We start from the raw sequence: 13,858 nt of genomic DNA, 5'->3' as shown, positions 1-13,858 counted from the left end.
TACACCTTATGAAGGAAAAGAAATTAAACCATATATTCCTTAATCAATTAATAGTAAACCAACAAGCTAATAATATTTATGACAAATTGAAATCTCTGAACAAATTCTGAGGTTCTTAAACAGCTTCAGCAGAAATTAAAATAATACAGAGATTAAGAAATATTCTGACCTTTATTTGAATTTTTTAAAAAAGCCAAGTCAATTATTCTAATGTGCTATTGTTGTTTAATTATTACTGTAGCAGACAGTCTGACAACAGAATATGAAGCTTTTGTCAAAATACATTAAATTATGAAACTCACTTGCATTTTCAGGAGAATTTCATAATATAATCACAAAATATGCCAATTTCAAATTCCTAAGGGAAGCTGTCCTATATAGGTTTATATATTAGTCTAATGAACCATGCTGTAGATTAATTCTCAAAAAGGACAATGGCAACTGTCAAGCCACAGTGCTGCCGTTCAGCATGTAGAGTATAAAGGGTTTTTAAAACATTGTTGTGTTTTTCATTCTTCATGTTATTGCATTTTAGATTGTTGATATTATGTCTAAAAATTTTAACATTTCCTTAAATTGTATGGATTAAATCAACAGAAGGGGAAATGAGAAAGATACCCTTTCTCAGCAGATAGTGTCTTAATGCTTTTGGTTTATATATTTGACTGCATGTTTCCACCTACACTGCATGTGACCATCTCTCTGTTTCTGCTCATTCTGTCCAAATTCACATCCATGTTTCCAAATTTTGTGAAGAACAAGGACGCTGGAGTCTTTCATTCCAAAACAGGACAGTGTAGACCACCTAAGTGCTAGACCTGGAGCAGCACAGAGGTATCCTTATTTACTCAAATCACAGTTCCAAGTAAATGAGGTATTGGTTATAGTATATTCTTGATATGCTCTGCATAATACTTTCACGTTTTTAATTTTTTCTCCTTTTATGTATAAGTACATATATGCATTTATTGTTCATAGGTGATATTTAATGCCCTATAAAGTACATAAAATCCCCTACGAAGAGGTAGAGTATGACGCGAGTGTTCGCATTCCCAGTGACACGAGTGTTCACATTCCCAGTGCACACTTCGTATGTTGTATATGGGCATGAAGGGATGCCAACCTGTAAAGACTTACCTTCCAATGCCCACAGAGTGCTCAAGCAGAGCCAGGACTATGAATGGTCTAGTAGGCTGTTGAGCTATATGGAATTGTATACAGCATCATCTTAGCAAGAGGAAGGAAACGGAAAGGAAATTGTGGTTTTAAACATATTGCTAATGTGTGCTGCTCACAAGGACAGCACAGAGAGAAGTAAGTATATTTAGCTCACTCGTGATGTATTACTTTGTTACTTTTCAGAGGAAAGCATGTCTTACTCTCAGCTTTTCCATCCTACAAAGAGTCGTCACTATGTACTCTTTTTCTCCATTGCATGTAAGGTCACAGTCTAAGCAAGTGACATCAGGAGTAAAAGGAAAACAAGCCCCATAACCAGCCAAACAGAAAATGAAGAGGGTGACAAGTGATAGCGCTGCTGCATTCTGTGGATCTAACCATGACTTTAAATACTTTGCTAAACTTGGGTTTTAAGTAAAGCTGCAGCATTTAGTATGTGTTTCTATGTGTATCCACCTGGTCTTTGTCCTGGTAAAGAAAAAAATTTTTAAATGAGAATACACAAAAAATAAATATGGAGAAAATAGTTTGAGGGCAAAGATGATTTTAATATTTAATCTGGGGGGGGATATTTGTTTATATAAAAAAAATATACATTTTTTTAAAACCCAGAAAGCATCAGGTAATGAGCTTTGCTCATGCAAAAAAACCCATTTTATATTTTGTTTCAGGGTTGGTTGTGTTTGTGGATGGGTTTTCTGGTTTGGTTTGGTGTGGGGTTTTTTTTGTGTTTTTTTTTTTTTTTGTGGAGCATACTGTGTCACAATATAAAGCTCATAAAATATTGCAGTGGGTACATATAATGAAAATCCACCATGATGATATTCTTTGGATATAATTTGGTGTTATGGCTGTTTAGGTATCTTCCACTTCAGACACTAGATTACTCTTCATAACCACAAAATTTTACAAGGGAAAAAAATGAAGACGTGTATTTGTTTTGCCCACAGTAATTCTGAAACTTAGATTTAAAAGCAATTTTTAACGTTTACTTTTGGACAGTATTTTCTGGTCCTTTCGGCAACATTTTTTTCCTGCTGCCTACTCTGCATTTGTATTCCCTGCTATCAAGGGAGGGCTAAAAGGCCTCTGAGGAGGCATTGGTTCTAATCGAATACAGACTGTGAAGTGGGATCTAGCTGCACTGTTCAGTCAGGATTAATGTTACCTTCCCTGTTCTGGTACCTCATAACTTTCACACCATCAGCCTCGATCAAACCTAATCAGACCCATGTGTCTTAAACCTCGAGTCACCAGCCTGCTCATGCAGATCATTGTTACTTTTTCATCTGTCAACCACTTCTGTTATTAGCTTTACAATACATTAATAAATATATAATCTTCATATTTTCGTATTCTTTTTCTTCTTTGTTTATTTGTTTTCTGACATGTCATTTCACAGGCAGTCCAGAAAAATGGAAAGATATAGCAGCCAAAAACAAACTAGGAAAGTCTCCGCAACTGAAACAGAAAGGTAGGATTGTTGATCAATGAGTAAACATCTCTTGTAATCAATCTGATTCCAGTACTTGGAATATACCTCTAATATGACACTTAAAGTAGAAAATGTGTGACAGTACCAAAATGTATGTTGTTTTAATCAACAGTATTTTTTACTTTGTATCTATATTACTGGCACTGCTTGCAGTGTTGCGTACATGTAGAATATTTCTAGCATTCTCCATCATTGCAGATAAACTCAGTGGTGAAGACTAGCAGTCCATACGTTTCATGAGCCAAAATCCGAGACCCATTGCCACTATCTTGATCTCTGTAAGAAGAAATTTGGGAATGCGTTGCATATTTCATTACTATGGGACTAACCCTTTTCTGTGCATTACCACTGATCTTTTTTCAAAAAATCCCATCTCTTTTACTGTAACTTTGAGGATGAGAAACATATTTTAACAGATTAATAATTCCAGATGTCTGTGATCAAATTAATTTCACTTTATGATATAAAAAAATTAAGTTAGGCATTTAAATATGTATGGAAAATTTTATAATGTATCGTTATGTAAAATTGCTATAAACACTGGGACTTTAACGTTTGTATGCATTGAATTTTCCTGTACTTGTATTATCACTGTAACCTTTAGCTTTGATGCTACAGTATCTTAGGGTTTTATATTAAAATTCTTAAGAAAAAGTGTAAAAAAAGAAGAAGAACTATACATCTATGAAATCATCAGTTGTTGTGGTTTCACCCTAGCCAGCAACAAAGCACCATATAGCTGCTCGCTCACTCCCTCTTGGCACATTTAGTAGCTTTTTAAACACAGTGTATTAGTTGAAATAGCAGTGAGGAGGGGTGAGATCCTGCCTTTGTCAGAAACAGTTTTATACTGTCTTAATTAGAGGAGCAATGTACATCTCTTTACGTTGTGAGGGTTGAAAAATTTCCGTGAACATCACAGACACATTTTTCTTTTCAGTGAAAATGCATATTATATAGCAAAACTTCAGAGGTTTTATTTTATGTTCCTGCTTCAAGTCCCAGATTATCATGCCTGATCTAAAAACAGTGATTGAATTTTTCTTGGTTTTGAGGATTCTGTTGCCACAACAGCGCAGTTGCTTTTTCAGATTAGACGAGAGAAATTACCTGAATGATGGCTGAAATCCTTGCGATGTTTAAACCAGGGACAGTTTTGCCATTGAGAGCACTAAAGCCATTTTTCCTTTTTTTTTTTTTAAACTTGTGAAGAGTGAGATGAGGCACTGGGACTGAGGTCTAAGGGGCTCACAGTTCTTGATAACCATTCAGACTGTATGGTTATAAAGCTTGGTATGAAACTGAGAAGGAAGATAAGGTGCGAGAGAGCCAGGAAGTAAATGGGAAGGGAAAGATGGGAACATAGACATAACTAGCAAGTTTGGCAACAGAAAGGATAAGGAAGGAAAAGAAAATAAAAGAGATTCTGATGACAGAAGGACAGAGCAAAGAGAGTGACAGACACTGGCAGAGTACAAAAGGAGATCCCACAACTCCCATTTGAATAAATCAGTTTATCTGTATATGTGTTAACATTTCAAACCTGGTATTTCAGTGTGTGAACAGGGGGCATCTTCTACAGACGTTAAGATCACCACGTAGATCAAAAACATATATCTCAATAAATCCTGTTTACACTAACCAGTTTTTTTACACTAATATCAATATATAGACGGTATAAATCATAATTTTTAAATACTTAGAATTTCAGGTATTGCAGGTGATATAGGAACTGATTTTGAGAGCCTGCAATGAGGTGTTATGCTTAATACAACAGTGCCACATGGGCTCCATCTGTAAGGATAAGCATGTAGGTATATTTATGAAGAAGCAGCCTTTTTCAGGCTTCAGTAGTGTGTTTCTCCCCTTGAAATGACCAGGCCAGGTCTGAAATTTTCACCTTTTTTTTTTTTTTTTTTTTAATGGACATTTCAACGCTTCCTTTTTTTTAATATAGATTTTTTTTAATAATGTACAATTGAGGATTTATTCATGTATATGATATAGTGTGATTCTGCAGACCACTGTGAAATAGTGCTACAGTATCTATATAGAGCATTTATATGGGATGGAATGGGTTGGAAATTGATACTTAAAAGTCATTGTTGTGCTGAGATAAATTTGGCACTGATATGGTAATTGTAGTCACTAGCTAGTCCTAATAGTTGGGGAGTGTTGGGTTGGGGTTTTGAGGATTTTATTTTTTTTTTAAATAAACGTGAAATTTCTTTTCACAGGTGATTAGCAAAACAACCAAAAAAAAAGTTCTGGTGGGTTTTTTTTTCCCCCAAAAGTCAAGCAAAATTACCAAAAGTATGAATCCCCATAGCTAAAATTTTGCCTCCCAGAAGAGAAGACAGCTTTGATATTTAATGACGTTAAGAGCAATGAATCCAGTGTGACAAGAGCATAGGGAAACATGAATTGTGCTGCTTCTTTTTACATCTCCATGGCACATGGTGTAGTTTTCTGTTTCCATAAAAGGATTCGCTGCTATTAGAGGTGAGACACAAGTATCTAAATAAGTCTGAGTGCTGTAGTTCAGTATCTCATAATATACTGTTGCACTAGTGCCAGAAAGTTTTGATAATAGGACAGGTGATTAACTTCATTGTGAAACGGCAAATAGAACTCAGGACTATTTCTTCCTCAAATATCCATTTCTGTCTTAGATTTGGTCTTTATTTTGCAATTTGCAGGTCTTGTCTCCTATTAGCTAAGCAATTTACTGGAATGAGAGATCAGCATGCTATCAGCTTCTCTATAAGGCCTTTCAACATGCTATGTAAGATTAAGTTCTCTATGTATTGTGATAGCTTAGGAAATGTACATTAAACGGAAAAGGCAAACCTTTAGGGTTAGTTTACAGAGCTTAATCGTTTTCATAATAATTTGATGAGACAATCCTTTAAGATGGCATTCAATAAACTGTTCTGAAGGAGTAAAACTGATTACATGAAAACCAAACATTTTCAGTGCTTGTATGAATGAGCAGAACTGGGGTGAAAATTGGTTCATCCCAATCCTAATTTTTTTTTCTTTCAGCCATAACTGCTTATTCCAGAAATGCCAGATTTGTATCATAACATATATGACAGTTAACCTCATTCAGTCTTTACCTGTACTGGCTATATTTTACATAGGACCCTATGCCAGAGTTGTGCTGGATTGGCAATGCTCTCTTACTCCTAGTTTCTCTTTATGGTTCCATAAGTGGTAGCATATTTTATTTAGTATGTGCCACTGAGGCACTGGTCTGAAGAGAAAGGAATTTGCGTTTTCTTGTGTGGGCAGAGCTAGAACCCATAGGATTCCCCTATAAACCGTCGCCAACTGAAATCATAGATTTGCTGCTTGCAGTGTTACCTTCCTGTGCGAGGAGCCAGGAGATGAGAGACACACATACGTGCTTGTTAGTCTCATTGCTTACCAGGTATCATTCCCCTCCTAAATTCTTCTCTTCTCCATACTGCTGTCACTTCAGTCTTGTTTCCTCAGTTATACACTAGCTTTTGTCTCCCATGCTCGTTCCTTTTTGTCTCATTCTCCTGATCAGCCATTTGCAGGCCTCTTCCTTCCAGCAACTGATCTTTCGTGTAGGCTAGCAAGTCCTTAACTCCATTCTTCATTTTCAGAACTCAGCTCATCTTCATTATCATAAGCATCTCTTAGAATTAGGGGACTCAGTCTCTGCAAGAATATTATGGTTATCACCAGGGCAAGCCAGGAGCTAAACTGAAGCAGCATTACAATTTAAGAGAGAGAATATAGCAAGGGCAACAGAACCCTGGTTTTCTTGCATTGTGACTGGACTTCCACATAAACTGTTTCTGATTAAACGGCTTTGAAACCAAACCTGTTCGTTAGCCTTGGTAGGCATCTGCATGTTACCTTCTATACTTTTTGTTTTAGGATGACTTCTTAGGGTATGATAGCCATATGAACCTGACAGTCCCTTGGTTACTTGGACTGTAACTTATGGGAAAGCTGTGCTGGATCTGGGGAGGGAGGCTACATAAACTTGCAGGAATTAAAAAAACCCAAACCAACCAACCAAAAATACTCACAGTGAAATGATATCACAGGAAATTAATATTTGTGAAATAAAAGCAGATAGTGTAGTACCATTTACAAACCACTGCACTACTGGGAAACCAAAGAAGAGGGGCTTTTTTTTTAAAGAGATGTTTAAGAAATGGAAAGGCTTTGTGGTAAAACTAGGTATTGATAGCCCATTCTATGCTAGTACTTACGTCATACGTGTTGTTAGCTTGTGTTTGCTGTGTTTAAGACTGTTGTGGTTTAGCTGCAGCACAAAGATGAAGGTAGAGTAGGCCAGCTGTCCACTATATGCAGTGCAGTTCAGCAGTTCCACAGTTAGGGTCATGTGTATCTGCAGTGGTGAGTCTTCTGCAGTTTATCATTTGGGAAGTGGGTTTGCATTCAGAACTAATAAATTCAGTCTGAAATGTCATCCCTTGTCCTGCAGCCAGGATTTGCAATGTTCTTTGGTGGAGGGGGGCATGGGAATGTGTTCCTGGAGCTAACAACTGAACAGTTTCTTTTTGGCCCTGATGTTTTAGGGGTCTGCAACCATGTCTTTCTAGAAGGGGACTTCCAACCCCACGAACGACTGAACAGCCAGTCATTAGGGGAAAACATCACGCTCGCTCAAGGTCGAGTGAGCTCTCTAGTGTCAGACCCTTATGCTCTGTACATCACCTAGCGCCTGGAGGGTCGGCGCCACCTTCTCCACTTCTGACAAGGTTGCTATTACATGTACAGCACAGCTTTCGTGTTCTGCCTCCCAGATGTCAGTGTGGTGTTGTACTTTCCTGAGCATACATGGCGCGCTCACCCATCCTGGTACTGTAGATTATCCTCTCTTCATGGTATTTACACTTCTCCCCCATACCCTTTACGCCGCCTATCTTCACCATCCAGATAGTAATTTTTGCTGTTGAACTTCAGTAGTTATGCAGTGTAAGAGTAAAAAATCGGCTGTGTTTTGTCCTTCCATTGTTGTGTTTTGTTCTGTATCCATATGAAAAGTATCAAAGTATTGTGCTTTAACACTCTGCGGGAAATCACGTGCTGTTCGCGCAGCTAACCCTGATCTTGCGGGCTAAGAGGCAGTCAGTTGATCTACACCAACAGTATTTTGAACTTGCTCAGATGTGTTCCATGAAATTGCAAATTATCTACTTGCAACCTTAGTGTAGCAAATAAACAGTGCTTATGCACTATAGTGAGCGCGACGTTACTGTAACTGGCAAGGACGTTTGACAGTAGGCTCTCCCTCTCGGTGCTCTGATTCTTCTCATCCTTGTTTTACTTTCTTAAACAGAGGTGGCCCTACTTATTTTAAATGCAAACTTACCAGCCTTCCAAAAGTGTTTGCTGTGCTACACTCAGATGCTGTAGCTATCCTAGTGTAGTGGAAAGCTACCCTATTATAGATACAGCTATTTCAGAGCACCTCGGCTACTTGATGAGAAATCAAGTAATATGATCAATACATCTTATCAAGTAGCCGAGGTGCTCTGAAATAGTGCTAGCTAGAGTTCCACCCAAGGGGTTTAGGATATTTACTTTGGTAAGGATATTAAAAATCTTGTACATTTTCCAGCTCACAAACCCATGCACCCCGTCAATAACAAGGTTACAGGTCTTTTTCCGCCTTTGAGTTCAGGGAGAAGCAACAGGTTATCCCATGGGAAGAGATACTTGCTGTCCAGTTCTCTGTGGCTTTGTGCAATTATTGCATCAGCACATACGAAATAGAAAAGTTAATAAAATACAAAGGTGGCATTTTGTATTGCTGTTGTGTCAGTGCAGGAAAACATACATAAATCGTGAGTCATAATCATAAATGGTTCTTAGAAAACTGCTTTTCATTCAGTGGTTTTAGACTAGTACTATATTTAAAAACAATCACACACAAAAAAAACAAGCAAACAAACAAAAAAACCCAACAACAGCAAAAACCCAACATAACAAAGGAAAATATTTCTCTTTACTTGAAGGTAGTTAGAGAAATTAAACAGTGAGGTCTTGTAAGTTCACTAGGTATCCAGACCTGAGTATGTGCATATGGCATACACCAAATGCAACCACCTTCAAACCCATCTTCAGTATATGCAACTTATAATGTGTTTGAAGTTCAGAATATAAAAATTCTCTTCATTTGGGTTATTTTACTTTAATCTTCATTTGATTTGCAGAATACATCAACAAGGAAGTCCCACACAGTCTCCTCCTGCAGACACATCCTTCAGCAGTCGCAGGGGAAGACAGCTACCGCAAGTTCCAGTAAGAAGTGGCAGTATAGAGCAAGGTATCAAATAATGAGCTTATGATAGCTCAAACTCTTTGATTTCTTACCTTTTTTTAACTTAAAGTCTTATTTCATACGTATATGTTCTATGCTATAATTCTACCTGCAATAGAAGAGAATGAAAGCATATTTGTAGTCTGGAAAATCCAGTAGAGTTTGATGGGTGGATTATTACACATGGTTTAATTGTCTTAATTTTCTAGTACCTTCATATGTTTGTCTACTTCAAATTTTCTATTAGAGTCGTAGTAGTTTCCAACACATATCTAGTTTGTATTAAGCTAAAGAAATCAGGGGCAAAGATTGTGTCAACATTCCGACAGTCTTACTTCTTATTTTGTGGTTTATATTAATTGTTGTGCATTGTTAACATAAATTAATAATAAATATCACAAATCTGCGTTTCTTCTGAAGTTTATAGCTCTGATAATAGAATAAAAATCATCAAGATGGGAAATGTGAAAGCACAGGTCATGAGCTCTTTCTTAAGAATAAATTGATCAGGCAAAGGGTGCTGCCCTTACTGAAAAAGGCAACGTAGACCTAGTGACTGTGGAAGATGTTTTTACATACTGATATCAAATAAGTATGAATATTGCTGTTTCCTTTTCTAGCATCATACTGCCCACAGAGTATGAGCGATAACGGTAAAATGAACTAGCACAATGGATAATATTTGCATGTTCAGGTTTTCTTCTGAGTTTAAAAAGCTGGTTTTCTCATTGACTACAAGCAACAACTGAGATTGCCATGTCCCACAAGGTTTTGTTCTGCATTACAGAAATGCTTCTGATAATGTCATGTTGTTGTGCTTTGTAGACCTGTTGGCAGACCGCTTTCTTTAACAGATGATGTTGCTGACCATGACCTTTGTATCATGATAATTACCAGAGGTTTTTTTGTATGATGGCTCACATTAACATGAAATCAACTTACATTAGGTTTATGGCTTTGAGCTGTGATGGCAGTCAATTAACACATATGAAAATGTATTCTTGTATTATACATGTGTTTGTTCTGAATGATTAATATACTAGTATGTGAGTTTTATTAATTTTAAACTTTATTTTTGAGTTTTCTCATTTTGTTTTATAGTTAATCTAGGACTCTCTGGATTATAAACTAGTTACTTTTACAATGCTACATTTACAGCTTCTGTTTCTACATATTACTAACTTGGGAGCTTTTTAGGGAAATGTAATACCTAAGGAATTTCAATTTTCGTTCATGTTACTTCTGCAATTTCAGAACTTGGTACAATATATAATGATGAATCAGCTTTTAATTTAATTTTAAAATGGCTTTTCTTTGCATATTCATATATCAACTTTCTACTGGTTTCGGTAACTTGTGTGTTGAGGATAAAATACTAGTTTATGTTTGGTTTAATATATTGGAAATGAATGCAGAATTTACCGTGGAAATGAGTAGAGATGGGACTTATATAGAAAAGGAGAGAAAAAATTGAATTTGAGCAGAAAGATAAGGTTACTCTGAGTTTGGAAAGTTGTTGATACTGTGAACATCTCTAAAGCAACTCTGCTTTACACTTGTGGTTGATATGCTTGCGTCTTATGCATTAAATGTACAAGTAGAATGTGACATGTCATTTACTTTGTTGTTATATATCATACTACCTATGTCAATATGGCACATGGAAACAAAGGCTAAAGAGATTTCCTTCGCTACATAGTACTTTGGTTTTGGTTAAGCGACTGGCTTGTCGTTTTGAAGGGGAGGTTTTCTGGTTTTACCCATGTTTAATACATGGTTCAAGCTGAGAATATATTTGCAGAGAAGTACTGAATTGAAGAGATTTTATTAAATATTTAAAATTATTTTGTCAGTATATCTGAAATATATTTGATAGTGTGTATAAACTTAATACTACTTGAAATTAAATTCAGTGAGGGAGGCTATGAGACCATAGCATTTCTCTGATTTAGAGTATCAAATTTTAGTATCAGTTTCATTTCTTTAATCCTTTTCAGATGAGTATCAGGGTCAGATGGAGTGACTAGAAGTGATCTGACCCTAATGTAGGACTGAATCCAAAGCATATTGAGGTCTGTAAAAGATTTGCATTAACTGTACTTGGAACAGAATTGTATCCTTCATGATTTAAATTCACGGTCACCATGGATATAGATGATGTCGAATTCCAGTGCAATATACAAATATTATAGGGAGCATTTCAAAATTCTTTGTATTTTCTTAATTTCTAAATATATCTAGTTCTTGGTGGTTGGTATTGACATCTTGTGTTTCAAGGAAATGCTGTATGATATACCATAAGGTATCACTTTAATAGTAAAGTACTTCTTTACACTTCTTTACAAGTTCTGTTGTGCCAGTAGGGTTGAATACATATCTAAATATATACATCTGTGAATCTACATATGTTTTACAAATCACAGTAATTACTGTAAAAAGATCGAATGTCTGTGTATCAAGGCTGCATTTTTTATTTGCTGTTTGCATATTCAGGAGGCACAGAAGAATCCACTAAAGTAATTTTACTACTCTCTAAATCTCTCATTATGGAACACAGGAGAGTTAATGAAGGAGCAAGAGACTGGTAGTGGTTTTCATCTCGAGAAGCAGAGTGATATTTTAATTCTTGATCTTCAATGAGATTTTTAGTCTCAATAATTAATCTTTAGTTATCAACTTTAAATTATCATATCCATGCTAATAAGGCTTCATCTAGGATTGACATTGCATCTTAGACATTCCATTCTGTCATTGTCAAGTTTGGAACTGAAAAACAAGGTTTCCTTATCTCTACCAGATAATGTTGTCTTAGTTACTGTTTTGGTCGGCAGCTTGAGAATCATAAAAATTCAACTTGTGAAAAATAAGGTAGTTTTAAAAAGTGCTTATTAGTAGACAAATTTCATGTTAAAAGAAGTCATAGAAGTAATTCTTACAGAGAAGACCAAAGTACTGTTTCCCTAGTCTGTTACAGAAATGGGTTTTAGTGATCAGGAACAGAGAGAAGAATCTTACATATAGAGGAAAAAGTCCAGTCTCAGGACTAAAACCTTAAAATAGCATAATTATGCACACTGGCAAAAAAAGAAAAAAAGACTTCTTGGTGATTATGTTCTAAAGGGGATAGCAGCTTTGCCTGGTTTCGGCGTGGGGGAGGGAGGTAGTTATTTTCACTTGGAACAGTTCTAACTAATATTTTTAGCAACTCCAGTGCATGCGGACTTTGTGAAGTGGTAACAGTTGAGTTTTAATCCCAGTGATGTTGAAGAACACATGGCTGTATTTCTTTCCTTTGCAACCCCATCGGCAGTATTTTCTAGAGTGGAAGACACACTGGCATGTTATTGCAACTAAAGGTTTTGAGGTGCTTGAATATCGAAAGTTAGTCTGGCATAGTTGTGTCTGTCTGTGTGTGTTTCCAAAAAGTCATGATTTAGTAGTCATTATTCTAACTTATGCTACTTAAGAAGTGGTTTTTGTTTCTTTGTTTTAACTGGTAATTTTATAAAAGGACCTAATGATATGAAGATGTTATGGCTCAGTGACTAAAGCAGTGAAATTCTAAGCCATGGTAAGGACAATGCTGTTCTCAGTATGTCATCGTGTGCCGAGCTGTAAGAGATTTGCACTGAAGTTTTTTTGTATTTACACATCAGTAAGAGGGGTGAGGATTCTGCGTTGACTTCGTTTTTCATCTATTTCTCTAACAACTTTTCTATACAGTTGTATGGTTTTTAAATGATACTTTTGTATAAAGCATGTTTCTGCAAGCTCTACTCAGTCCTCTGTCATTGCAACTGTCAAACGTCACATGAATTCTTGCTTGATAGGATTTGAGGGTGAGTCTCTACACTCCTGTATAATGGTTAATCATTGTATTGATCAAGGAAATGAATACAGCATGAAGATCTGTAGTATTTTTCTACACTCCTTTTTAGCTGCAGTACATAATATTAGAGATAATACTAGGAAATCGAGCAAGTGAATAAGAAAAAACAGAACAGGTAATATCGAAATTTATGAACCAGCAAGATAAATGTGCAATGATTGCAGTATAGAAACGATCTTTAAGACCTAATTCATGCAAAACAGGTCTTTCTCCCTGTATCTGCTTCTATTTGGCTCTTTACAGCATGATTTCTTTTTCATAGCCTCAACAATGTGGTTTCATGTGTCAGAAGTCCTATAATGAGAGTAAGATTTGTGATAATCAACAGCCTATCTACATGTAAATGGCATCTGTAAACATAACTGAAGTAGTGTGGTTGTATGTGTTTCCAGTGACATCTGTTTACGACAATAGACCTTACGCAGTTACCTTTAGGAAAGCAAAAGTGCGACCAGCATTAAGTACTGCTCTGTCTTAGCTCGTGTTAGCAGATCTGCGTAAGCTCTGTACGTAGCTTGTGAGCAGGGTGAAATGCATGTATGCGTGTGTGCTGCTGTTTGTGAGAGAAAGCTACGTTGGAGACTCCACTGGTACCGAAAGGGGATTACTTGTATGAGGTTCATGTGTGTAATACATGTACAAGTCTTTAATGGTAGTCACGTCATAGAGGAATTAAGTGTTGTGATGTCCAAAGTAAGAATCTGAATTTTGCACAGAAAATCAGTCTGTTGTCAAATAATACATTGGAGTTGCAAATATCTTTTCCTATTAAATCAAGTTAAGATCCTAAAAACAAAGGAACAGCTAGTGAAATCCATTCTCTGTATATGTGCTTGATCATTGAAATGTCATTGCAGTGAGAGTATGGCTTGAGTAATGGTAAAAGATCAAACCCTTTCAGTTAAAAACTTTTTCCAGATCCACTGATATAGAACTTAGCAAAAGAAAAAGTCATTTAAATTAG

General features: G+C 36.2%; 1 protein-coding gene across 1 annotated transcript in view; it reads left to right on the top strand.

Annotated features, from left to right (window-relative positions):
* The window catches only part of LOC104510891 (regulating synaptic membrane exocytosis protein 2-like), a 131,033-nt gene that overhangs the window by 29,501 nt on the left and 87,674 nt on the right, over positions 1-13,858 (top strand). The window contains exons 10-11 of the mRNA XM_010153289.1: positions 2,582-2,653; positions 8,899-9,011. Coding sequence (XP_010151591.1) covers positions 2,582-2,653; positions 8,899-9,011 — 185 coding nt within the window. The remainder of the gene's footprint in view (positions 1-2,581; positions 2,654-8,898; positions 9,012-13,858) is intronic.

The sequence above is a fragment of the Eurypyga helias genome, unplaced genomic scaffold (genome assembly GCF_000690775.1).
Source record: "Eurypyga helias isolate BGI_N326 unplaced genomic scaffold, ASM69077v1 scaffold18220, whole genome shotgun sequence".
NCBI lineage: Eukaryota > Metazoa > Chordata > Aves > Eurypygiformes > Eurypygidae > Eurypyga > Eurypyga helias.
The sequence above is the reverse complement of the archived record's forward strand: the minus strand, read 5'-3'. Positions and strand labels throughout refer to the sequence as shown.